This window comes from Cladophialophora psammophila (assembly GCF_000585535.1).
Source record: "Cladophialophora psammophila CBS 110553 chromosome Unknown aczJe-supercont1.32, whole genome shotgun sequence".
Classification (NCBI taxonomy): Eukaryota; Fungi; Ascomycota; class Eurotiomycetes; order Chaetothyriales; family Herpotrichiellaceae; genus Cladophialophora; species Cladophialophora psammophila.
In genome coordinates, this window is record NW_006912953.1 from 329,250 (window position 1) to 352,313 (window position 23,064).

At 54.4% G+C, this 23,064-nt stretch overlaps 12 protein-coding genes across 12 annotated transcripts; 4 read left to right on the forward strand and 8 right to left on the reverse strand.

The window, feature by feature from the left end:
- Window positions 1–338: 338 nt before the first annotated feature.
- Window positions 339–889, forward strand: A1O5_12295 (uncharacterized protein; the record flags this gene model as incomplete). Its single annotated transcript, XM_007752864.1, has 3 exons — window positions 339–516; window positions 573–799; window positions 854–889. The coding sequence occupies 3 exons, from the start codon at window positions 339–341 to the stop codon at window positions 887–889; spliced, it is 441 nt and encodes a 146-aa protein (XP_007751054.1).
- Window positions 890–2,166: 1,277 nt separating this feature from the next.
- A1O5_12296 (uncharacterized protein) lies at window positions 2,167–4,172 on the forward strand (the record flags this gene model as incomplete). Its single annotated transcript, XM_007752865.1, has 4 exons — window positions 2,167–2,458; window positions 2,538–2,842; window positions 2,909–3,964; window positions 4,026–4,172. The coding sequence occupies 4 exons, from the start codon at window positions 2,167–2,169 to the stop codon at window positions 4,170–4,172; spliced, it is 1,800 nt and encodes a 599-aa protein (XP_007751055.1).
- A 400-nt stretch (window positions 4,173–4,572) lies between these two features.
- On the reverse strand, window positions 4,573–6,372 carry A1O5_12297 (uncharacterized protein; the record flags this gene model as incomplete). Its single annotated transcript, XM_007752866.1, has 4 exons — window positions 4,573–4,732; window positions 4,879–5,045; window positions 5,117–6,250; window positions 6,316–6,372. 4 exons carry the CDS (start codon window positions 6,370–6,372, stop codon window positions 4,573–4,575), a joined length of 1,518 nt encoding a protein of 505 aa, XP_007751056.1.
- A 1,318-nt stretch (window positions 6,373–7,690) lies between these two features.
- On the reverse strand, window positions 7,691–8,209 carry A1O5_12298 (uncharacterized protein; the record flags this gene model as incomplete). Its single annotated transcript, XM_007752867.1, has 1 exon — window positions 7,691–8,209. The coding sequence occupies one exon, from the start codon at window positions 8,207–8,209 to the stop codon at window positions 7,691–7,693; it is 519 nt and encodes a 172-aa protein (XP_007751057.1).
- A 499-nt stretch (window positions 8,210–8,708) lies between these two features.
- Window positions 8,709–9,830, forward strand: A1O5_12299 (uncharacterized protein; the record flags this gene model as incomplete). The annotated part of the gene is made up of 1 exon (XM_007752868.1): window positions 8,709–9,830. The coding sequence occupies one exon, from the start codon at window positions 8,709–8,711 to the stop codon at window positions 9,828–9,830; it is 1,122 nt and encodes a 373-aa protein (XP_007751058.1).
- Window positions 9,831–9,891: 61 nt separating this feature from the next.
- Window positions 9,892–10,639, reverse strand: A1O5_12300 (uncharacterized protein; the record flags this gene model as incomplete). Its single annotated transcript, XM_007752869.1, has 2 exons — window positions 9,892–10,307; window positions 10,366–10,639. The coding sequence occupies 2 exons, from the start codon at window positions 10,637–10,639 to the stop codon at window positions 9,892–9,894; spliced, it is 690 nt and encodes a 229-aa protein (XP_007751059.1).
- Window positions 10,640–12,066: 1,427 nt separating this feature from the next.
- Window positions 12,067–12,472, forward strand: A1O5_12301 (uncharacterized protein). The gene is made up of 2 exons (XM_007752870.1): window positions 12,067–12,252; window positions 12,329–12,472. Exons 1-2 carry the CDS (start codon window positions 12,156–12,158, stop codon window positions 12,421–12,423), a joined length of 192 nt encoding a protein of 63 aa, XP_007751060.1. The 5' UTR covers window positions 12,067–12,155; the 3' UTR covers window positions 12,424–12,472.
- Window positions 12,473–12,928: 456 nt separating this feature from the next.
- A1O5_12302 (uncharacterized protein) lies at window positions 12,929–14,365 on the reverse strand (the record flags this gene model as incomplete). The annotated part of the gene is made up of 5 exons (XM_007752871.1): window positions 12,929–12,991; window positions 13,049–13,319; window positions 13,369–13,685; window positions 13,742–14,150; window positions 14,205–14,365. 5 exons carry the CDS (start codon window positions 14,363–14,365, stop codon window positions 12,929–12,931), a joined length of 1,221 nt encoding a protein of 406 aa, XP_007751061.1.
- Window positions 14,366–15,063: 698 nt separating this feature from the next.
- On the reverse strand, window positions 15,064–16,922 carry A1O5_12303 (uncharacterized protein; the record flags this gene model as incomplete). Its single annotated transcript, XM_007752872.1, has 6 exons — window positions 15,064–15,174; window positions 15,252–15,603; window positions 15,654–16,153; window positions 16,234–16,440; window positions 16,489–16,781; window positions 16,835–16,922. The coding sequence occupies 6 exons, from the start codon at window positions 16,920–16,922 to the stop codon at window positions 15,064–15,066; spliced, it is 1,551 nt and encodes a 516-aa protein (XP_007751062.1).
- A 440-nt stretch (window positions 16,923–17,362) lies between these two features.
- Window positions 17,363–17,683, reverse strand: A1O5_12304 (uncharacterized protein; the record flags this gene model as incomplete). The annotated part of the gene is made up of 1 exon (XM_007752873.1): window positions 17,363–17,683. One exon carries the CDS (start codon window positions 17,681–17,683, stop codon window positions 17,363–17,365), a length of 321 nt encoding a protein of 106 aa, XP_007751063.1.
- A 1,069-nt stretch (window positions 17,684–18,752) lies between these two features.
- A1O5_12305 (uncharacterized protein) lies at window positions 18,753–20,604 on the reverse strand (the record flags this gene model as incomplete). The annotated part of the gene is made up of 6 exons (XM_007752874.1): window positions 18,753–18,944; window positions 18,995–19,123; window positions 19,172–19,594; window positions 19,653–20,106; window positions 20,171–20,267; window positions 20,334–20,604. The coding sequence occupies 6 exons, from the start codon at window positions 20,602–20,604 to the stop codon at window positions 18,753–18,755; spliced, it is 1,566 nt and encodes a 521-aa protein (XP_007751064.1).
- A 532-nt stretch (window positions 20,605–21,136) lies between these two features.
- Window positions 21,137–22,831, reverse strand: A1O5_12306 (uncharacterized protein; the record flags this gene model as incomplete). Its single annotated transcript, XM_007752875.1, has 4 exons — window positions 21,137–21,447; window positions 21,494–21,788; window positions 21,849–22,188; window positions 22,242–22,831. The coding sequence occupies 4 exons, from the start codon at window positions 22,829–22,831 to the stop codon at window positions 21,137–21,139; spliced, it is 1,536 nt and encodes a 511-aa protein (XP_007751065.1).
- Between the last annotated feature and the right edge of the window lie 233 nt (window positions 22,832–23,064).

Sequence of the window (23,064 nt, forward strand, 5' to 3'; positions counted from 1 at the left end):
TTTATGGCCTCGAGTAGATGAACTAAACGACGTCTAGATATATACTCTCGAAGCTGTCCGACCTCCGAGGTCCTGTGGCTGGGCGGCCCGTGACCAGCGGCATACTCGGAGTTCGGTATATCCCTTTTGGCACTGAAGCCGACAAGACTGTTGTTACTTGACGGGTGTATTCCATTCCTCGGTCTCAGCGCTGTAGTGCGGAGGTCTTGAATGGACTCTCAGGCCGGGTGACCTTTCTCTCTGTGTTTCAAGAAAGGAGAACTGTATATTCCTTTTTTGTCCCCATTCTCTGTTCGTATAGTCCAGGCCCCGAAGTTTTATCATCGATTCGACAAAGCATGGCAGACGGTGCGACAATCTGGGGTGACAATGTGCTTGACCCAGTCAGAGCCTGGGTGGTCAACTTCTTTTCTGCGGCCGACACCAGAGGAGAACAAGCCGCGCAACAATTTGCGGACTGCTTTTCTGAAGATGCTCATCAGGAGGGCATGGGGGCTCCATTGAACGGCCGAGAAGGTCTGCCTCCTCCCAAATCTGTCACTGAGCACGCCATACTCACAATTGGGTGATAGAGATTCGCAAGTCACGCCTTGGGGCGTGGGATTCTGTCGAAACTCGGAAGCACGTGCTGCACAAGGTGTACAGTCTGGACAGCACTTCCCGGGACATCCTCATCCTGGGGAAACTGGAAAGCATGCTCAAGAATGGGAAGTCCTTCGAAATGGAATTCGCCGCGCAAGCCATCTTCGAGGATGCGACTTCAAGCTCGCTGAAATGCAAGAATTACAAGATATGGGCGGTGAGTAGTGTGATCATCTTCTCAGATTTTTCTCTAGCTGACGGGCGAGATCAGGACAAGAGAATCGCCTTGGAAGCTGCCAAGCAGTAGGAAGAGTCACTCGGGGCCCTTCACACTAGAGCATAGATGTCGTCTGGGTCTGGCATGGAGACATAGCTACGATGTAACACTCTCCTCCGTGTGAGAAACAATTAGATTGTCATACTTAGCTGATCAATATATTACTCCTCGTTACGGGTGACCAACTGTCTGACCCTCTCTGTATCTCCACCTAAATCCTACTGGGACCACCGATGACACCTGCCTTGAGCAACTCGGATGGCCGTCTCACATTTGAAAGAAGTAACGAGGTGGCTTCGTTGCATGATGGAAGTCGGAAGTAAAGCTCGGGGTCTTGGCCTCGGGGAACTTGGCCAAACGGTCGATCTCGGGATTCGGTGAACTTCAAAGATCCCCGGCCACCCCCCGGCAAACTGGACCTGGGTGCAGGCCTCTGCGCTTCAAGCCCCCTTTTCCCCACTACCCCAACCGCCAACGACAGTGACAATGAGAAGCCATGCCCCCAGCCAGGGGTCGTAAGCCCCTACTGGGTACTGGGTAGACCGCCTTGTGACCGCCCCGGCACGCTGGAGAGACCCTTAAAGGCTCCGCGTTCCCCGGATTTTGACTTACTCTCCCGTCACATGACCTCCATGCGAATGATTGGGACGATGTGCTTTCGCTTGCAACTCCCCCAGCCAGCATCTTTCTGTTGACGGGCAAATGTCACTGAAATCTCGGTGTTTTGTCAATATCATGCAAAAATGCAGCGCTTGGCAGAAACTCCTCGGCCAACAAAGGCCTGCGCCCATTGCCGGGACAAAAAGATAAAATGTGCGACGCTTGAATCCGTCAGTTGGGAAAGGGCAACCTAACACGATGTAGGCGGTGGAGGGATTCCCTGCAAGAGTTGTCAACGACATCAGGAAGAATGCTGGTATCCCACATCACGACGAGGGAAGCGACCAAGAAGCAGTTCCAGTGTGCAGCGCACCACCAGCCAGGACCTCTGGAAACCTCGTCCCGCCTCCAACACCGCCGATGAGCTTGGAGTCGCACCTCCAGGTCAAATCCACGATTCGAATCCCTTGCTTACACCCTCTCAAATCTCCTCTGAAACTCCCGACAATCACGACCGTGAATCGGCGGAGCGCCTGGCCGGCCCTGGTCTATCCTCCGGGCATCACGCTGGTCAAGATCCAGGCAATCCCGAAGCCTCGCTCGAAGAATACCCACGCCAGCTGCCGCTCCCTGACTCCGGAAGCCGTCTCTCTCCCTCTCAGCCTCAAGAGGTCCATTTCCGCAGCCCCAGCACCATCACACCGCTGATGCAGATGGAAAAGGAAGTCGATGGGCTCGGAGGCACTGCCGACGGAGAGGAGGAAGTCATTCCCCTCCAAAAGGTCAACTGGGAACACCACGGCCCGTGGTCGTGGGTGTCCGTATGCTCTCGACCGGGAGTGAGGTGGGTCTGCGAACGTACCAAGTCGGACGAATTTTCCGAAGTCGCGAGCGGCCTGACCAGAACTTGGAGCCGACGCCTGAAGATGAAGAGGTATCGACCACTGCAGATCAAATACCCCGATCCAGCTCTGGCGCTTGCCTGGAAGTATGTTGAAGGTGAGTAAAGCTCTCATTTGGGGGGCCAATTCCTCCCCTATCCTCGGCTGAGATGGCATGTATTTATTATATATATTAGGGTACTTCGAGCAGTCGTACGATGCCGTCTTTGGCATCGTTCATCGTCCGAGTTTCGAAGCTCGACTTCACGCCCATTTTGAAAATCCCACTGCCGCCGCCCAAGATGACGGTCCTTCGTGGTTTGCGCTGCGCAATATCATTTTTGCGGCTGGCAGCAGATGTGTGCTTGCGGCCGATCCGACCGTCTCGTTCGTGCAGGCGGAAGTTCAGGCCGCCCAGTACTTTCAGAATGCTTTATCCGTCTTTAGTGAGATTATTTTTGGCCACTCGGGGTTTACTGCAGTCCAAGCTCTTGCACTTATGGTACGTACGGCCCGCTTGATGATGAAAACGACAATCGATAAGTTTACTGAAGACTTCCACTGCCAGGCATTCTACTCGGAAGGTCTGGGAAGCCCGGCCTTGGAATACCCGCTGTGCACCAACGCTGTGCAATTGGCCCAAGCGAGGGGGCTGCATCGCGAGCCACCCAAGTCTTGGGGCTTGTCGGCCTCGGACGACTTGAACAGACGGTGGCTGTGGTGGGCCATCTACTGTCTCGAGAAACAAATCGCATTTAGGAGTGGGCGTCCGTCTTTAATTGATGACAACAATATCAGTACGACCATCCCAACATCGGCACCTCCGGGAAGCACCAACGACGTCGAGGCGTTTACGCTAATCGTCAGACATGCGCAAATATCGTCCCAGATCTCCCATCGAATCATGTCAGTCAAGGCGTTCAAGCAAGCTCCTGCCCAAGTCCTCGACACGGTACACGACATTCACAACAAGCTACAAGAGCTTCTGCATTCACTTCCGGCTGACCTCTCCGTGGATCCCTCCGAGTCCGGGGACTCTCGCCGGCCACGCCCACGGTGGACTCAAAGCCTCTATCTACATTTCGCCATCCACGGCAGTCTAATGGCGACTCATATCATTCTCTTCTATCCGTGGATCGCAGCTCGGTTCGGGACAGAATCCGACCCGGTGTTTCACAATCAGGTCCTGAGCTCGTCAAAAACCATTGCGAATTCCGCGAGGCAGATCATCCGGATCCTGCGCTCGGTGACGACAGACATTGCCGCCCCGGCCTGGTTGACCTTCTACTATCCGATGTATGCCCACATCAACCTCTTTGTCTACTTGCTCAAATTTCCATCCTTGTCGAGCGTCCTGGGAGATTTGGCGTTGCTCGACATGTGTACCGGGCACTTTGGCCACATTGAACATGTGACAAATTCGGACATTTCGTTTCACTTTCCCCGTGAGTCGGCCGCATTATGTCTCAAGTTCATCAAGGCAAATCAACCCCAAGGCAGAGAGAGGGAGACGGCGCCTGGAACGCCACAAGCAGGGGCCAACCCGACACTCCATTCCAACCGATCGAGAAATGATTTGGAGGATATCGACAGTCAACTCACATCTTCAGCGTCACGCGATCTGGTATGTACACACATTTTGTTGACTGATGGCGTACAATCTGGATGCTGACATTCAATGCTAGACCAACGGTAATCTATTTGACGCTATGGATATTGATGTGGAATCTTGGAATATCTTTTCGTCGATCGACATCACGAGCGATCTGACGGCTGCATTCGGCGCGTTTGTGCCCGTTGAAAAGGAAACGAATGAATCTTCGACCTCTTAGGACGTGGTCACCATGCTGATATAGCAGCCAGGGAGACCGGAACGGGAAGACCTTGTGGGGGGAAACTCGGGTTCTCTTCTGCAAGCAGCGCAGAAAATTTGATCTACAAAGGTCAACGAATGAATTTCGGTACTGAACACCTCTGTGAGTCTCCCAGTTAGAATTGCTGCCAGATTTACATGAGAGACTGGGTATTATTTGGCGAACTCGAGAAGTTGATCACAAGAGGGGGGCGGCCGTTCTTCCGGGATGCTCTGAAACGGATATCCATCAGACAGACCCCCAAGACCATTAGTACGTAATATCCGATGCCGAAGGTTGCTTTATGAAGGAGAAAACCATTCTACCCTCTCGATTGCAGGAATGAGTAGGCTGTTGCATCTTGGTGGGCGGCCTTCATTCAGTCCAGTCGACGCGGGATCACCTTCACATACATGGGCCCTTTCTCCCAAAAGTTGAAGATGAGCTGCTTCTCCCAGCCTACACTCTGAGGTTGCAGCTCAAGGTCAAAGTTCCACAGCATTCGGGCGAGGATGAGACGCATTTCGGCGTACGCCAGGCTACACACCTCGTTAGTTTCGCCATCCACCTGCAGCTCGGGGGGGGGGGCAGCGTTGATAACAAAGCTCTTTTATGGGGGGAAGGCCCCTCCCGCTCTGGGGGGGGGGGGGGGTTTCTTCGAGAGTGGCTTCTCTCTGCAACTCACCTTTTGCCGAGACAGTTTCGAGGGCCAAACTGAAACGGTTGGAGAACGTCTTTGTTGTCATTGGCAAATTCGGCATCGCCTAGCCAACGTTGAGGGCAGAAGTCATCAGCGCGATGGAAGTTGTACTCTGAGTGGTAGGCGGGCCAGTGAGGAACCGAGACGGTGGTCTGATCAATTATGGTCAGCGCTGGTGGCAACAAGGAGAGATGTTCGCCGCGGGGGGGGGGGGGGGGCATACGTTTTCAGGAATGAAAAATCCTTCAATTTCTTTACCGCCCGCCGCGACGTTGCGGCCGAGCGCAGAAGGCACGGGTGGATAGAGGCGAAGTCCTTCGTCGAGGCAGGCGAGCAGGTACTTGAGGTTGCCGACGGCGACGAGATTGATGTCGCTTTCTTTGTCGAACGAGGAGCGAATCTCGGCGACGAGTCTTTTGTAGGTGTCTGGGTTGCGAAGCAGGTAGTAGGTGGTGCCGCTGAGCAGCGATGCGGTCGTCTCACTCCCCGCGACGATCAAAATGTTGGAATTCTCGCCGATTTCGTCGGGGGTCAGGCCGCGTTCGTCGTTGTGTCGGAGGATGTACGACATGAAGTCCTCGCGGTCCTTGACGCCGCTCACGGCCCGGCCCTTGGCTTTGTCGAAACTCATCTGGAAATGTTGGCCTTGTTGAGTGAGCAGGCGTTTCGGCAAGAAGTGCTGCGTCAGGGGCATCAGCCAGGGAAACCGTTTGCGGGCCTGGTTGAAGGCGGACAACTTGAAGCCGCCAAAGATCATGGCCACCCACGGGTGGTAGCCGCCGCTCTGCAGGCAGCCGAACGGCTCGCCAAAGGCCAGGTCGCCGATGAGGTCGAAGGTGGTAAAGTTGTACCACTTGGCCAGGTCGACGACTGCGGCGGCCGGCGAGGTGGGCGAGGAGGATGACGATGCTATCTCTCTCATCCGTTTGACGAGCAGCCCGATGTACCCCTGCATAATGTCCTCCTGGCCGCGCAGGGCCTTTTCGGAAAAGGCGTGGGCGAGCGACCGCCGCATGCGGCTGTGGTCCGCATCGCCGGCCACGAGGATGCTCCTGGTGTCGGTCTTGGACCCGCGGTACAGGCGTCGGTCCTTTTCAAAGTTGGGCTCGCCGCCTGTGCGGTGGCCGTAGATGGCCTTCCATGCGCCCGCCGAGATGAACGACACGTCGTCCGGGGCGAATCTCACCACCGGTCCGTACTTGTCGTGGAGGTCCTTGAGCGTGTAGGTCCACTTGCCGCCAATCAGCGCCCACGCGTACGGGATGTTGGACGCCGCGTACAGCCTTGGTCCGGGGACGCGGGCGAGAGGATGGACATAGAGATTGTACACGACGATGCCGACACGGTACGCCAGAAACTTGGAGCCATCGCCTGTCGTTAGTGGTATTGTTCTGAGGCGATGCTAAGGCCGACAAAACTCACAAGCACAAGGCACAGTCCAACCAAGCCGAAATATTTGTACGTGCCCCCGGAATCCATCTTCGAGGAAAGTGAAACGGTCAACGTGGTTGGACTCATGGCTGAAAACGAGATATTTTGAAGCACACACCTCTCCAGGGATCGAAGCTTTCTAATAGCGAGTTGTTCCCAGAGAGTGAGCTCACAACCAAAAAAACAAACGCTGAGATATACCCCATGTACCACTCCATTTCAGCAAGAGATGAGATTTGTTCATGGGACCTGTAGACAGCTGGATGCTGCCCCGGTCGGGGGTGTGTTCGGAGCTCGGACTCCGCTCAAAGTTCCCCACTCGAAGACCCCGGAATTTTCAGTATGAATGTACATCTGAGGTGGGTTTCTTTCGGCCCGCTGCCCCCCGAGTGCGAAGAGACAGACTTGTTGTTCCAGCAGCGAGAACCAAGGACATACTCTTTTTTTTTTTAAGGTGCGTAGAAGAAACATATTAGACACAGCCTTTCGTTGGACCACGGTGAGACGTGGAATACGCAGGAAAGGATACTCAACCGAACTAGATAGCCTCGGAAGGCGAGGCTAAGGAAGATCACGTAATACTTAGAAACGACAAGAGTCGATATAATAGTATATTAGTCTAGAGTAGGCTAATAGTTTACTATACTATTTCTTATTACCGAATTAGGAGATTTTTACGCCTATAAAGCTACGCTCTCTTTTCCTCTCTATAGCTATATTCTCTTCGTAGCTGACTTATATTGTAACAAGACAAAGTGGCTATGCTGGGCTGGTAGAGGGGTAGCAGGAAGGAGATTTAGCTGGTCACATGTCAAACCAAAATGGACTGGGAGAGCAGGACAGTTTACAGTGCTGGCAGTGTGCCATTCTTTACAGTTTGAACAGAGTATCATCAATCCCATGGTTTTTTGGTACCATCTACCTATTTCCTGTGTGTTTTATCGGTCCTGTCCTAGCTCCTCAATGCCGCTGCCGTGCTAGGCGTTCGTTGCCCTAGCCGCTGCCTCTCTGCCGGGTGTTGGTGGTGGTGTTGTCCTGTCAGCGCCAACCAGAAAAGCGTTCTCGATTCCCGACCTGCTGGACAGGCCTCTGTGCGTTGTTGCAAGTGCATGCCAAACCCCAAGTGCTCTGTTACCATATTATCTACTAAACCGAATCGTTCTTAGTAATATAATTACCTATACCTTGCGCTCTCCTCACTCAGTTCATACTAAAAAGAGATCCATTACTAAGGAGCCTAACCCCGTTAGGCTACGAGGCAACAGCTCTAATCAAACAATTAGACTTGTTTTCTTGAAATTTCTATGGGCTGGTTGACAAGGGTAAAGAGAACCTGTTGACTCTGATCTGTGTCAGGCGGAAGAATCTATAGTCCAGCCTCGCGAGGCTTCGCATCCCTATCCCGGCCCGAGTCGTCCGCTGCCGGGGCCGCAAATGCCGCCAACCTCGCCCATGCCGTGTCGCTCGTGTTTCGCCACGCGTGGTTAATGGCGCGCTGGACGATCGAGTCTCCCCTATTCAAGATGCGTGACTCGCCGCTGTCCAGCACCACCTCCAGCTGGCCCTCGACGACCACGTTGTAATTGATGCTGATCGTCTGGTGCATCGGCGACGTGTACCCGGGCGGGAAATCCACCATGCGAAAGACCGTCCCGTTGGGGACGACGATCCCCGGCGGGTCGTCGACGAGGCGCTGATACTCTCGGAGGTCCCAGTCTCGGTCGAACGAGACGGGGAATTGGGTCGTGGCAAAGCAAAACGACACCTGCATGCCACGGAGGTCCGTCTGCGGTGGCGTCTCGGGTGTCGTCATCGTGAACCGTGACAGCCCAGTCGAGTCGTTACCGGTGACGAACCGACGCGGACGAGGTAAGCTGCTCGACATGGTGAATGTTTTGGCACGGAGATTGGGGATTTTGTCGTGATTTGAGAAGCCACCAGGTATTCCTCTGCTTTCTGTCGAAGAAGTAGGCTTCGGAGAGTGATGACGATACGATAACGATATATTATGTCGAGTCAGTGTCTCGGTCAGTAATTCCGAACTCAATATTACCTCTGCTGTAAAAATCCGGAAGTGGCAGTCCAACATCGAAGATCCATCTTCCCACGTACAATTGTAGATGGATCTGCCCTCCGTCATGGTATTGGAGTCATTCTCGGACCAGAGTTGATCAGAGTCCGAAATCAATCGGCCTTCACTGATTCAATCTTTCGGCGAGTTCGGAGTGAAAACCGCCTCGTCTCTGGATTGAGCAATATGGACTGATTTTGTCGTACAACACCCGACTACAAGACGATATAAACGTGCACCGACGACACCACTGCACAGATCTTTTTTCTTGTACAAATTTCAATTACAACGATAACACAACGAGTGATGAACCATGCCGACTTGGGACAACGTGCCAAAGGGCCAGATGACGGCCGCCGTCTTGACCAACCCGGGGTACTCTGCCGACCCCTCCGACTGCTTCACTTACTCGACCGACTACCCGCGACCGACTTTGCCCTCGCCGGAGTGGGTGCTGTGTCGCGTGCACGCCGCGGGCCTGAACCGGGCAGAACTCCGCGGTCGTACGGGCGCGGCGCCGTTTATCGGCGAATTCATCATTTTTCAGAAAGAGTACCGCGAGGAACCGCCGAAGATCCTGGGCGAGGAGTTTGTCGGCGAGGTCGTGGAGGCCGGGTCGGCTTCCGGGTTCACGGAGGGCGAAAAGGTGACGGGGTTTTTGAACGGAGGGGGCAAGGCGTATGACGGCGCGTACGCCGAGTTCAGCCTCAGCCATCGACGACGGCTGTACCGGCTGCCGGCGACGACCAAGCTCCCGTGGAACGTGCTGGCCGCTGTGCCGATGAGCATGTACACGGCGTGGGGGGCGCTGAACCTAGCCGCGGGACTGGGGGAACGACGAAAAAAGGACAACAAGCCGGTCGTCGTCCTCATACACGGGGCGACGTCGAGCGTCGGCGTGTGGGGGCTCCTCGTGGCCAAGGACGCCGGCGCCACGGTCATCGCGACGACGAGAAACACGGAAAAGATTGAAAAACTGAAAGCGGCCGGCGCCGATCACGTCGTTCTCGAGGACGACATCGACACCGAGGTTCTCAAGATCGCACCTGACGGCGTCGACATCGTTGTAGAATTGGTCGGGCCCGACCACATAGCGCGCTGTGCCAACCTCTGCGCCCGGCGCGGCACGGCCGTGCTCGTCGGGCCGCTCAACAAGAACTGGTCGGCGGGTAAGTTCGAGCCGTTCTACATCCCACCCACCCGCAACGTCTCCTTCTTCACCATGACCAACAGCGGGCCCGGCTCGGAAGACGCCGACGTCGACCACCCGACCGTCGAGGCCCTTCTGTCGGATGTCGTCCACAAGATCGAGACGGGCGTCTACCCACAAGAGGTCGTTGTGGACAAGACGTTTGCGCTGCGCGACATTGGCAAGGCTCATCAATACTGTGAAGAGAATCGCGCCGTGGGCAAGGTCGTCGTAACCGTACCATAGTTTTGGAGAGTCTCATTCATGCCAAGACTTCTCTGAAAAGCCATTCCATTCCATTTGACGCTCACTGGATGTGAATTCGTTGAAGAATGGTGATCAAGTCGTTAACTTGCTGCATGCTAGTCTGATCGTACTCGTGGTAGATGGGCTCCGTCGAGTCGTCAGTGGCCGAGGGCGTCTCTGGTACGAGGCTGCCGAAGGGCTCTCTTGGCTCGAGGACTTTGCAATTTGTGATGCGGTCCATCATGAGTTTGGCCAGCAGCCAGAATTCCGGTGCGTGCCTCATGAATCCGACTCTGTTGCACATTTTGTGAATCGTCATGGTGTCCTCGGTGACCATGGCATGTGGCGGAGAAGCCGAGAAGTCCTCCGAGTACATTTGCCAGATCATTCCCCAGTTTTTTGCTGCATTTCGGATTGGAACAAGCTGGGCCTGTTCGCGAAAGCAGTGCTGGTACTGGAAAATGAGGCCGTGAAGCGCTGGATGGGAGCTGGTTAGAAACCCCCCAATCAACAAACAAGTGGAAGCTCGGCTTACAGGAGGTGAGAGCAAATAGGTTCAGCGGCCCTAGAAAGGCGCAACGGCATTGGATCTCCACGCTCATAGATTCCTGGCGGATAAGCTCGATGCCTTCCAGGTAGGAGAGCTGAGTACCTGGAGATGTCCCGAGGTACCATCGTCGAATTTTGTTGACACAGTCAGCCCCATCCGTCGCCTGGAAGCAGGCTTCGGGACAGGCCAAGTGCAACGTTGCTTCCTTGATCATCAGTCTCGGCGGTAGGTTGTTGAAGATGACAAACGCATTGTTCATGAAGAAAACTCAGATGAAGAACCTGCAGGACGGGAGTCAGTAAACTTACAACAAAGCCTGACTGTTCGGGGGGGGGGAGGGACGACGGACCGGATAAACTCTTCTCTAGCCACCCATTCATGCCAATTGAAGTCCGGTCCAATGGCATTGTAAGGTTTGTGTCTCGCAGTTGAGATGCCAATATCTCCCACGGCCTGCCAGTATTTATCAGTCGGGCCAAAGGGTTACCGCCCTCCTCCTACCGCAGAGAGCTGATGAACTCACGGAGACGACGGTGCTAAATCGATTCCGCCGGATTCGTCGCTTATTGGTGTCATTGCCTTCCCAGTTCTGGAATAGGCAGACATGATAAGCCGCCTGTAGAGCTTGAGTCCTGGGCTTGCTAGCCGCAAGACACAAAGGAGAGCGATGGTCATCGGCCGACAGAAAGTCACCACTCAAGTCGACATCGGTGAAGACCATTTCTCGACACAATTAAACCAATGCGCTGCATTTTCGACGTCCGTCGGCTCCAGCGAGACACAAGCTCCTATGATCGGTTGGCAGGACACACAGCTCTGGGACCTCGAGAGCCATCTCACCGATCAAGACCAACACCACCTCCTTCACCATGAGGGCACTTTGATGAGTCTGCCAATACAGTGGATCGGTAGTTAGATTCGGCAGAAAGGGATCGCCCATGAGGGCGGTCGGAGCGATTGTGTTGCTCAGATCTTGGCCGTTCGATTCGTCATCTTCGAAGATCCACTCGCTTTCCTCCAGAACCTGCTTCCTCTGACTGTAGGTGCCGCAGTCGAAGGACAGGATGAAGCCCGTGTTCTGGGTAAATCTGTCCAGAAACTCGAAGCAATGGCGATAGCTCGGTCTGGGGAAGTTGAGCCGGCGAGGAGGTGAGGGCGATCGGAGGCTCGTCCCAGACAAACAAGCTCCTCCAATGCGTGTTGTCGTCGCTCAAGTCATCCAAAGTTGTAACAAGGAAAGGCGTGAATATTGTCGACCAACGATTGGTCTAGGGCACTCGGTTCCTGGTGTATTGACCCGGTCAAAGCAAGCGGGAGAGCAGAATATGGAACTGTCGCCTCTCGAGTGTGGATAAACTTCTGGTTAACCCATCTGACTGTCCTGCCAAGGTCCAACCACCTGCTTCTTGCGGCTACTTGCGCCCCTTGCGCCCCTAGTACTGGGTAGTGTTCATCCCGTCCCCCAACGTCGTGGGGGTTTCTGGAGGTTTCCCCGCCAGTCATTGTAGTGCCACGACAGCATCGTCGTGGCAGCGAAAAGCGCGGTCCGCGAACGCCAGATCCAAATGGAAAACGGCGAGGTCAAACGGTAGAGTCCATTGCCATGCGTTCGATGCTCTACTTTTTCGTGGGGTGTCCTGACACTTACGAGAAGCTCACCGCCGAGATCACCGCCGCCGTGAAAGAGGGCAATATTTTCCAGAGGGGAGTAGGGTCGGCATGAACGCCCACGTCCTCCACTTCGACACCAACATCTTTGGCAAGGACGGCGAAGAATGGAACCCGGATTGATGGCTGCAACCTGGAGCCGAGAACATGGATCGACACGTGATGAATTTCGGCGCCGGTCCGCGCACGTGTATTGGAAAGAATGTATGACCACCCTCCGTTCCATCTTCTCCCTCCCTCCGTCGAGACAGATTCGCTGACCCAACATGACCCTGTTCAGGTCTCGTTGACCGAGATCCACAAACCCCTTCCCAATATCCTTTTGCATTATCACATCGAGCTGGTCCACCCCGAATAAGAATGGACAACTCATAATTTCTTGTTTAACAAGCAACTCGGAATCGACGTCAGAGTAAAACGGCGAGATGTCTTAGCCTAATGGCTTGGTACCAAGGGACACGAGAAGGTATTGAGAGAGATCAAGGCTTTGCGAGAGTGCAGAGTTACCACGACAGGAGTAAATGCCAGGTTGTGTGGCCCGAATAGAACCTGAGACATGCCGTGGGCCATCTAGATCAGTCTTGTCGAGCGAATACAGAAGTTAGGAGCTATGGGTAAGATGAGAGCGCATGTGCGGCGGAGAGAGTATCGTGATTGAGGGTCAGTGTTGCGGGTAATCGAGCTCGTCAGCTCATGGCACGTTCAAGAAGGCCAGGATTACGACTCTCTACCACTACAAAGCACCAGATCTGGAATGACTCGGTCTGCCGTTTAGTCCCAAAGGATAGAATGCATCAAGAGACCAATTCGACCATAGAAAACATACAAGACGTCGTGAGACTTGGAGTGAACGACAGCGTATCAATACTCCCCGTGTGCCCTAAAGCCTGGTCTCTGGCTGATTGTAGAACCGAGTCATGTCTGCTCCCAGAGCCAAATCTTGCTTTTTACACAGTCAGTGTCTGTCTATTAGGCACAGGAAGGGAAAAAAAAAACTCACCATCATAAACTCGGCGGCGGATTCACAATCTTTCCCCGCCTGTTGGGCCATTTGCAGGAAATGGTCTGTTTCGAGCGCCGTTTCTCCGTCCGTGCTCATGCGGTTCATGTTGACGGTCGACAGGGGATCGATGATGCCGTTGTAAATCTCCCGTCGGACTCGGTCGTATTTGTCCAGGATGTCTAAACCAGCCTTGCCGGAAAAGATTCCCAGTAGACAATCAGTCAGGCTCCCAACGTCTGCAATGCCACCGGTGAGTCCAAGGCCGCCCCTATCGCGAGTCAGTCCAGAACTACCTTGTTTATAACAGGGGGACCAACATGGGATTGCACAGGTGGGCTGCGTCTCCCGCCAACATGATCCTTCCCACCCTCATACGATCGACGCAACGTTGGTGCATTCGAAACCAGGCAAAATTGGCCAACCGGTACTGATCCGGCGTCGGGGAGCCGGGAAGAATGGACCGAAATCTCTGGGGGAGTCTTTCTCTGAGCTGCTCAGGCGTCAACGAGGCATCCTCTCCGTACGCCACGCGCCACAGGCCGTCCTTGGTGATGCGCATCGAGACGAACCAGTTGTCGGGGTGAAGTGTCCACTGAAGGTCGGACCAGTCGTACTTGTCGAGGTCGTAGTACACCTGTAATGTACACCTGTCAGCAAACCTCGTGAATAATTTCCGCTCCGGTTGCCTACATTGGTAGTAACAATCAGCTTGTCCCAAGTGTAGCCCCTGAAATTGCGCCCGAACAGGGCCTTGCGGACGCCGCTCCTGGCGCCGTCGCATCCGACGACAAAATCACCACCCAGCTTGACGGTCCCGCCATGGGTTTCCGCCTCGACCCAAGCTTGACCCTCGTCTTGAGACACGGCTGTGACCCGGTGGTTCCAGAGGACGGTCGCATTGGGAAGCGGTACGAGGGCTTCCAGGATCAGTTCGGCCAACAGGTTGAGCGGATACGCCATCATGCGATCCGGGATGTCCAACGTGTCCATGCCGGTGATTTCGGTGATCTTTTCCCCGCCCAGCTTCCTCCAGGCCATGCTTCGGATGAAGAATCCCCGTTCCAAGACCTTGTTGACGATGCCCGCGCGGCGAATCACTCTGCAGACGTCGCCATTAGCCATTGACTCCCTGTAACAAGGTCCAATCACTCACTGTGCCGCCGCGGGACCGTAGAGCAATGCTCGAGGTCTCGTATCGATTGAATGATTCGCTTCCAACACCGTCACCTGGACCCCCTCTCGCGCCAACAAGAGCGCGAGGAGAAGACCCGCGGGGCCTGCGCCGGCGACGACGACCTTGGGAGTGTGCGCCATCGATATCACGTTGTCAATGTGTTAGCAAGCTTATGCAATGAGTACAAGAGCACAAAAACGTGGTCACAAACTCTTCCCATGATCTATTTTGTACTTTGAGCCGACTAACTCCAGTGACCTTTTCATTCGTTTGCCAGCCCACAGGTATCGGCCTTGGAGCACCGAATTCGGAAAGTCATTTCTCAAGACGCGGAGATCATGTGAGCTGGTTCACCTCGGATACGTCGATCTCACTGAGACCTTGGTAACATCACGGGACATGCTAGACAGTTGCGGTGAAGGCAAGATACCTGAGCACTGTTCGAATGTTTCGCTCCGAAACCTCCAAAACCGTGACATGACGAAAGAGGCAAAGTCTCCACCATATTCCAAGTTAGTATTCTTCGGCCCGGGGCTACAATCGATCTTGATTGGCTGGGAAAGGCGCGCCAGAAAGCCCCAGCCAAGTTCGCTGTAAGAGCCGATGCGGCGCCATACACACATGACTATGGACAATAGAACCACGACCTATGTACGAACCGCAAGCCAGTACCTTGTTGTTAGCAAGACATATACAAGGGTCACTCTGTTTCCGAACAAGAGCCGGCTTTCGGAATCGCCTGAAAACCCTAACCCCTTCCTTCTCCAGTATGGAACTGGTGGAGTATTGGACCTTGAAACGGTCTACCTAGGTGTTCCCCCTCTACGCGTGTCACGCATCAATGGCGCATGGAAAAGTGAAAATCCACCGGAGGCTGCCCATCCCCTTCGACAATCGGAAGAAGGGAACTCCACATTTCCATGTCGGCGTCAATGTTCATGTCAAACCACTGAATTTTTGCAATACCGTGGGTGTCAGTCCCAACCACGTGGTTTGAAGTTTAAGGAAAGATGAAAAGTCACTCACGGTCGGGTACATGCCGTCCTCACCGGTGATTTCCGCTTCAGTCAAATCGGGAATGTTCATCTGATCAAAGTCAAGAGGGTCAGTTGGAAGAGGCCTTTCGATCAAGTTCGACTTGTCGTTGTCGGGAAATTCAGGGAGTTGAGCGTGCTCGACAAAGCGGCGGGCCATTTGCGCAATGTCCTTTGCAAAAGGGGTCGAGATCTGGAACTCGGTGGCGATTTCGAGCCGGGTAAAGTGTGCCGCTCCGATCTCCATGAGCAACAGGTCCGAGTGGACTGTCGCCAGGTTGGGTGCTTGCAGGATGTGAATGAAGAGGTTGATCATGGCATAGATTGGAATGTAATATGCGAATCTTACCAATGTTCAGCTTGAGGGAGAGAGAGAGATCGGTAAAAGACGTACAGAAATGGGCATGTGGCATCCAGAGGAATGTGCCTGGTTGCAAGCAAGACTTCCCTGGATGCATCGGCGACGACGGTGTACGACTTTTCCACCTGGTCGCGCATGGCGGGATGTCGTCGAAGGTTGATGATGCCACACGACCAGGGGTAGGTGAGGGTGGTGTGGATGTCGAACAGCAGCCCGGAATAGGTGAACTGGATGGCCAGCGCTGTGTACAGGCTCATGCCAGACGGGAGCCGAGTCAGGTCAAGGGGGACGTTGAGATGGGTGATCTCGCGAATTTCCCGGCCCAATGCCTCGGCCTTTTGATGCAGGCCGTGCACTGTCTGCATCAACTCATTCGGGGTCTGTCGGAAAGCTCTGGCGCTGGAGACGGACGCGAGGACAAACGAGCAGAGCTGGTGAAGGCGGATGAGAATCTGACAAGCTTGGACATTGGCGCTACTACTCGACGAAATCGAGGTTGGGATTTGACAGTTAATCTCCTCGTCGTCCATTGTCTTGAGAGAGTAAGTGTGCCGTTTAGCACGCACATGCCAGAAGAAGAGGGGGAAGGGGGGAGGGGGGAGGGGGGAGATACCGAAGGCCGGCCTGAACGGCTGGCGACGTGTTTGTCCAGGCAATAGACCGCCCAGAAAATCCAACTCCGGTGGCTGATTTCGTGGTCGGGCAACTTCCACGACGAGGGCGGCTGTCGGTGTAGACCTTTGGAGCACGCGAGCCGCAGGGCCGCCGCCGTGAGGTTGTACTGCAAGAGGTGGTTTCCCAACCCTTCGGTGTAATATGCCTGTCCATGTCAGTGAATGAATGTCGCCAACGGAGGCCAACGAGATACCATGAGTGCCAGCGCTTGTACGGCAACTATCGAGGTGGGGAGGAACAGCAGATCGGTAAAGACGGAGAGCGCATTCTCGAACCACGGCCACGACGCCTGTGAGGCTTTGCTAAAGGTCGACTTTTCCGAGAGCTCGATTCTACTGCCGGAAGCGTAAATCATGTTGCGCAGCGCGTACCAAGATTGATCGTCGTCTTCGTATTCGCTGTTCGTCAGGTGGACACGCAAACGAGACTCGAACCACGGGCGATCAACGATTCCAAACGCAGAGTCGTAGCCCTTTTCGAAATATGCTTCTCGATCAGCTCCAACTCGAGGTGTTCTTTCTTTTTGTTCAGGTTCCTACCATTGGTATACTTCCATGCCATGTCAGGTTCAGGCTCCGGAGCGCGTTGGGGGGGCAGTTTTTTGGCTAGCTTCAACCTCCGCGTCATGTCTCTGGTAAATCGTGTGGCCGTTTTGTGAAACTGACGTGAGCCGACTTTCTCCGCCACCCAGTCCAAACCGGTGGGAGAACATATCGAGAGAAAGGATCTGGGGCCTGTTCGGACACATCAGAAGGGAGTAACTGTTTGGCACCAAGGGGGCGGCTAGCCTTGATATTCCAGATACTACCGTGTCAAAATTTTGTTAGAAATGCTCATTATTTCCTGGGAGACGCGCGCTTCTCACCGTCTCTGCCGAGTACACGCTGCTTTCCTCCTGTCTTTCAATCGGATTGCTCCCTCCTACGTCGTCCAATATCGGCCTATCGTCGGCGGCTCCGAGGCTTTGAGGCTCTCGCGTCGGGTAGGCTGCCGCTGCAGGATGGAGGCTCTCGCACCAGAGACGATTGGCATATGAGTGGTCTTGGCCGCCTAGAGGTCAGTTTGCTTCATCGTTCGATTTTGACCAGGTTTTGACTCTCAGGCTTACTACCAGCAATCTCAACCGCGCAAGGGCTGGTGGCCGCTTGCTTGGAAGCATTCTCGTCCATGACCACCACCTCGTCTGTCTCGATGCCCCTCGGAGCATGGTCGTACGTCGATATGGTAGGCTGATGAATGGGCGGCAGAGGAGGCGATGCGGCGTTTTCACTCTGCGACAGGCCTGGCGTGGTCGTAGGTGCCGGCACAGCAGACATCACCGGGACCTCGACCGAGGCCTTCTTCGAGCTGTCCAACAACGCTTCCAGCTTGGCCAGACGCTGGGCCATGGCGTCAAAGTCCATTTCTCTCTCCTTGGCCGACTGGCGACGATGTCGAGATCGCTGACACAACTGTCCGTGACTCTGACAGTAGGAGCACGGATGTCCTCCATTGCCTGGAAAAGTCTTTGATCAGAATGTGACACCCAGCCAGAGCCAGTACCCACTACTTACATCGGACCTTTTTAGACCTGCAGAAATCGCATGCCACCCAGCGCTTTGGCTTCGACGACATGTTTGGGAGAGCGAGCGGCGACAGAAAACTGCACAAGGTTTTGTTCTTGGTGATGTCGATGTAAACGGATGGAAACAAAGCGTCGAAGCAGGGAGAGAAGCTAATAATATTTGCTTATTGGGTTCTCGCTTCTACTGGCCTTCCCCTGCCTCCCCCGCCCACCAAGATCCTCGGATATCTACATAGTCCAGCCTCGATTTCTGGAGAAGTCGGCGTACGGAGAAGACGGGGAAGAAAATAGCATCTGCAACTCCCGCCAAGACAGCGAGCTATCCCCAGACAACGAGCCAGGGCATTGTCCAACTCCGAGGACGCTTACACGGCAAGGGCACAGGTTGTGTTTTGTTGCCGCGGCCCTAAACCGTATCCGTTAGCGAGACTCCACTTAGGGGCGGTTATGCCTGAACAGCGCTTAAGCTTTAGGGGGGTGGCACCTACAACGGGCCCCAAGATTAGGCATAGGAGGACTCTGGGTGTTCCTAAAGATCGAAGAAAATAAGCCTTTAGCCCCTAGAGATATATATTTTCCAGGCGTCAGATAGGTGGCCGTCGGAAGATTTTAAGCATCGTCTAGGCACTGGGTGCCTAAAACACTCCCCGACTAGCCATCCGCATGGCTCCCTATATCATGTAATCCCGTCATTCAGAAAACACCGACCAGTGGCTTCGAAGCTGACCGAAGGATACCTACATAGGTAAAAGCCACGGTCTCAACATTGACTTTCAACTCATCTTCACGACTCTGCAAATGGGAATTATCTCCCTCTCCTCCACCACCACCGTATCTTGGTCCTATCATTCCAATCGCCAGACAGGCGACCCTCAGACACCTCGGCCAGAGGATTACTGTTTCCTGCGTTCCACAATGACGTGAAATTTCCTCTGCTGCACAAACGTGTGACTGGTGCAGCTCCAGCCTCCATCTTCCGGGTGTGCGAGACGAAGGTGATAGTGAAGCAAAATCTGCGGAATGACTTTGTTGATCTCAAGCAAGGCAATGTTTTTGCCCAGGCACATGTGCGCGCCGTATCCGAACTGTCGAGGTCGGTCAGTCAGCTCAAGCCGTTTCGACCCTGAGTACTCACGCTCATAAAGTGGCGGTCCATCAAGGACTTGTCACCGTCGATCCACCTCTCTGGTCGATACTGGTCGGCGTCGGGGCCAAAGATGGCCGTTTGACTGTGCATGACCCAGGAATTGATTCCCACGGTCGTCTATGCCGGGATGAGGACTGAAAGTCGCGAGGAAAAGACTTTACTTACCCTGGCTGGTAGGTAGGTCCCCGCGAGGACCACTCCTCCCTCGGGCACGTAACGCGTGTGCTGGGTGCCGAGACTCGGGTGAAGCCTCATGGCCTCCTTGATGCACGCTTGAAGGTAAGGGAGACTCTGAGCCTCGGCCAGCGTCGTCTGTTTCGAGATCCGCCCGCTGCGCACGGCCTCGTCCAGCTCGAGCAGCAGCTTGTCGTAACAGCGCGGGTTGGTGATGGCGTAGTACAAAATGGCCCGCAGGGCGATGCTCGTCGTGTCGGAGCCGGCAAAGATGTTGACCGTGATGGTGACTTGCAGGTCCAGGTCGTCGAATTTGCCGGGGTTCTCTCGCTGGACCTGGAAAAATCGAGACAACAAGTCCCGCCGATCCACCTCACGGCCTCGACGCCGCTCAGACAGCACTTGTTGGGCTTGCTTTTACCCATCATCAGTCAGCAAGTGATTCTCCTTTCGCGACTGTTTTTCTGCCTACCCCGATTATGATGTTGAGCCTCTGGTCATAACCTCCGACGACGGGCAAATACTTGAAAAGAGAGCTCTTCCGGATCCTGTCCAATTCTGGAAGCTCTGCAATGACGATGCCCGACCACAGCGTCTCGTCGATGGCCTTTAACGTGTCGTCAATGTCCTTGCCGGCGTCGAGGAACCCGAATTGTTTGGAAAACGACACCTCGCCGATCACGTCGAACGCGAACCACTGAAGCCAGTCGGCCAGGTTCATGGGCGTGCCACCATCGGTGTGCTCCCCGAATCGCTGGAGCAGCCGGTCCACTGGGCGTTGAACAAACAGGTCCAACTCGTTGACCGCCGCCATGGAGTACGAGTGCGACACCATCCTCTTGGACGCGGCGTGGCCCTCGGTCGTCGGGTCTGAAAAGACGTCGTATTTGCCAGACTGGCCTCCCATGCTCCAAGATGGATACCAACTGTTGCATACCGTCAGTTCTCGACAGTGACTCGACAAATTTTGCTTGCCCGGGCAGAACCAACCTCGTCTTGGTGAACTTGGTCCCGGCGCCGTAAATCACCTTCAAGGCCCCTGGATCTGACACGCTGATTTCATTAGGTCCTATCCGCACAAGATGGCCTGATCATTATCGTAATGTCTCAATCAGCAGCACTCTCAGACGCGTCGTACACTCGTGAAGTGAACTTTTACCATGCTTGCGGTGGAGCTCCAGCAGCACCAACTCTTGTCTGGCCGTCAGAATGGTCTTGACCTTCCACAGTCTTGTAAAACTGGCAAGCAGCGGACCCGGCACCGCACGTAGGGCCGTGTTGTAGCGAACGTGGAGCAAATAGCAGAGGAATACAAGGAATGCTGACAGGAGGATGTTTGCCGACAAAATGGCCGTCATCCTCTCTCCGAACTGAGAAACGAGCGACAGAGCATGCACTCTGTCACTTTCCGTGCCTGTCTCCATTCGTGAGAAAGCACACGAAGATCCGACTGCTCTGTCAAGCCCAGTGTCTAGGGTCAAGTGTCCGGAAGTCAGAGTTATTATGTCTTACCCTAAAGTTCCTCGCGACAGGTGGGAAGTTATTTCTCTTCTTGCCAGGGAGAGCGTTGTCCGAAAGCACTTGCGACACCGCCCTGGCCATCCATATTTCGGGCGTCGAGCTCCGGGCTGCGCAGGGTTTCACTATTATTTCAGTCAAAAAGCTGGGGAGCCTTTCTTTCGGAGCGAATTATCCATTTGCAACTTCTGACCTCGCTGATTCCCCCGGAAAACTTGTGTAATATCCGGGGTTATACCCCGAACGCCGTAGGCTGGCTGGGGAAGGATCCAGCCTTGCCGCGACCTGGAGGTTGTATGCAGAGAGATTATTGGGCGTTGACCCAGACTTTTACCACTCGCGTACATCAAGGAGAGTCCAAGAGAGTCCAACATCCTTCGGGCTGCCAAAGACATTTGCGCGACACGCTCTCTACCACTACATTCGACGGTGATCTGCTCAAAAGGCATCGCCATGGTGCGTTTCCTTCCCGGACTCAAATTTCGTCGCCGTCCAGTGCCTCATTGCCTCTCCTTTCCAGTATATCAATCCCACAAGCAAGTGTCCAGCCAGCAGCAAAAGCCCCAGCACGATGAACGGGATCGAATAGCCGGCGCTCGTGTTCCAGGGAATGATGGCGTAGCTGATGGCAAAGGTGGCAATGTTCTTGACGCCGTTGAAGACGACCATGACCGTGTCCATTCTAGCCTCGTACACGTCGAGAAGGTATGCAAACAAGATGGAAGCGGCCGAAGTGAAGGAGAAGAGCACTGTAAATCTTAGCTTCATTCAGCCAGGGAGGGGAGGTTGACTTACACAAGAATGTACCGAAGAGAGGTGCAAACCAGTGACACTGGTTCTGGGTACAAACACCAAAAAGAATGGTCCCGGCGACGCCGACCGGTCCCGTCAGGGCGAACAGAGGCAATCGACGCTCCGGCTTGGGAGGTTTTCCTTGGCTCTTGCGGGCTAGACGTTGAAAGTAGTGGTCGGCAAGCACGCCGCAGAGAATGATGGCCAGTAAGCTGCCGACCATCGGGGCAAAGAACGTCAATCCACTATCTCCCAGGCTGAATCCGTACTCGATTTGGTAAGAGAGAGATTGAGTTGTCTAGCCAGCCCGCTGATCAGCACGACATGTTCGAATAGAAGCACAATTGAAGGTGCTTACCATGGTATAATTTGCGACCATGAGACAGATGGAAAAGAAGACCATACTGGTGATGACGATCGGATGGAAGAAATAAGGAAAGATGACGGCGAAAGCAGCCCTCAGACTAGGGCATATGATTAGCTCTTGTCGCCGACTTCTTCGAGCTTGCCTGTACCTGTGAACCTTTCGCTTTCCCCCGCCGCTGACTGGCCAGAAGCGAAAGTCGTCGATCCGGCGTCTCGGCCGTCGGTCAGGGTTGTTCGTGTATTGTGTTTCCGGCATCAACAACAAAATCATGGCCGCACTGCTAAAGGCGAGAATGACGATGATCCATTCAGTCCATCTCCAGCCGAGAGAGCTGTCAGTTGTTAGCAAGTAGCTTTGCGAAAAATCATCAACACAATTACCAACCTGTTTTGCACAATAAAGGATCCAGCCAGAGGTCCCACACTGAACCCGACCGCCTGCATGATGGCAATAACCGTCATGGCCTTTGCACGGTCTTTCGGAGCAAACACGTCTCCGATCATCTGGGGAGCCAGAGTTTCGGGACTGGCAAAGAGGCCCGTGGCCAGGGTTCGGGCAGCGACGAGGCTGCCGAAACTGGTGGCCCGGGCTCCCCATATGCTCAGACAGGCGCCGACGATCGAGGTCGTGGTGAAGATGAGACGAGCGCCGTATCGATTGGCCAGCGGCACCCACAAGAACGACGCCACCCCGTAGGCGAGAAGCGGACCGCCGATGAGATACGTCGAGGCCGAGAACGCAGAGTGGAATTCGCGCGGCACGATCTGCAACGCGGGCCCGATGACGATCATGCTGAACGTGCCGACAAACATGTACACGCTGACCGATGTCAAGATGGCCAGTTTGCGGGTAGAGCTCCAGGTCAGCGGGTCGTGGGGGTCGGCGGTCGAATTTCCAGCGCCAGGATCTCCTCCGTTTTCCTTTTGCTCCTGGCTGTATTCCACAAACACTTCGCTATTCTCAAGTTTCGACATGTTGACTTGGCCAAAGCAGGGCTGTGCAAAATCACAGACAATATGACAAAAGAGTTGATGCAGCAGCGCAGCTTTCAACATATATATCTAGTAATGTCCCTCCGTAATAGCGTTTGCGGTACATACCTAGATTATTGTGTTCTCCGGCCCGAAATTGTGTCTTGACTGAGGATTGTTGGCATACTCGGGATTCGCGCTCCGAACGCCAAACCTTGGGGAACATTGTACTACTA

Excerpts from the sequence above, each read along its gene's own strand:
- A1O5_12301 (XM_007752870.1), top strand. The coding sequence starts at position 12,156 with ATGGAACCCGGATTGATGGCTGCAACCTGGAGCCGAGAACATGGATCG. Across the intron at positions 12,253-12,328 it reads GCACGTGTATTGGAAAGAAT|GTCTCGTTGACCGAGATCCA; the intron begins GTATGACCACCC and ends GACCCTGTTCAG.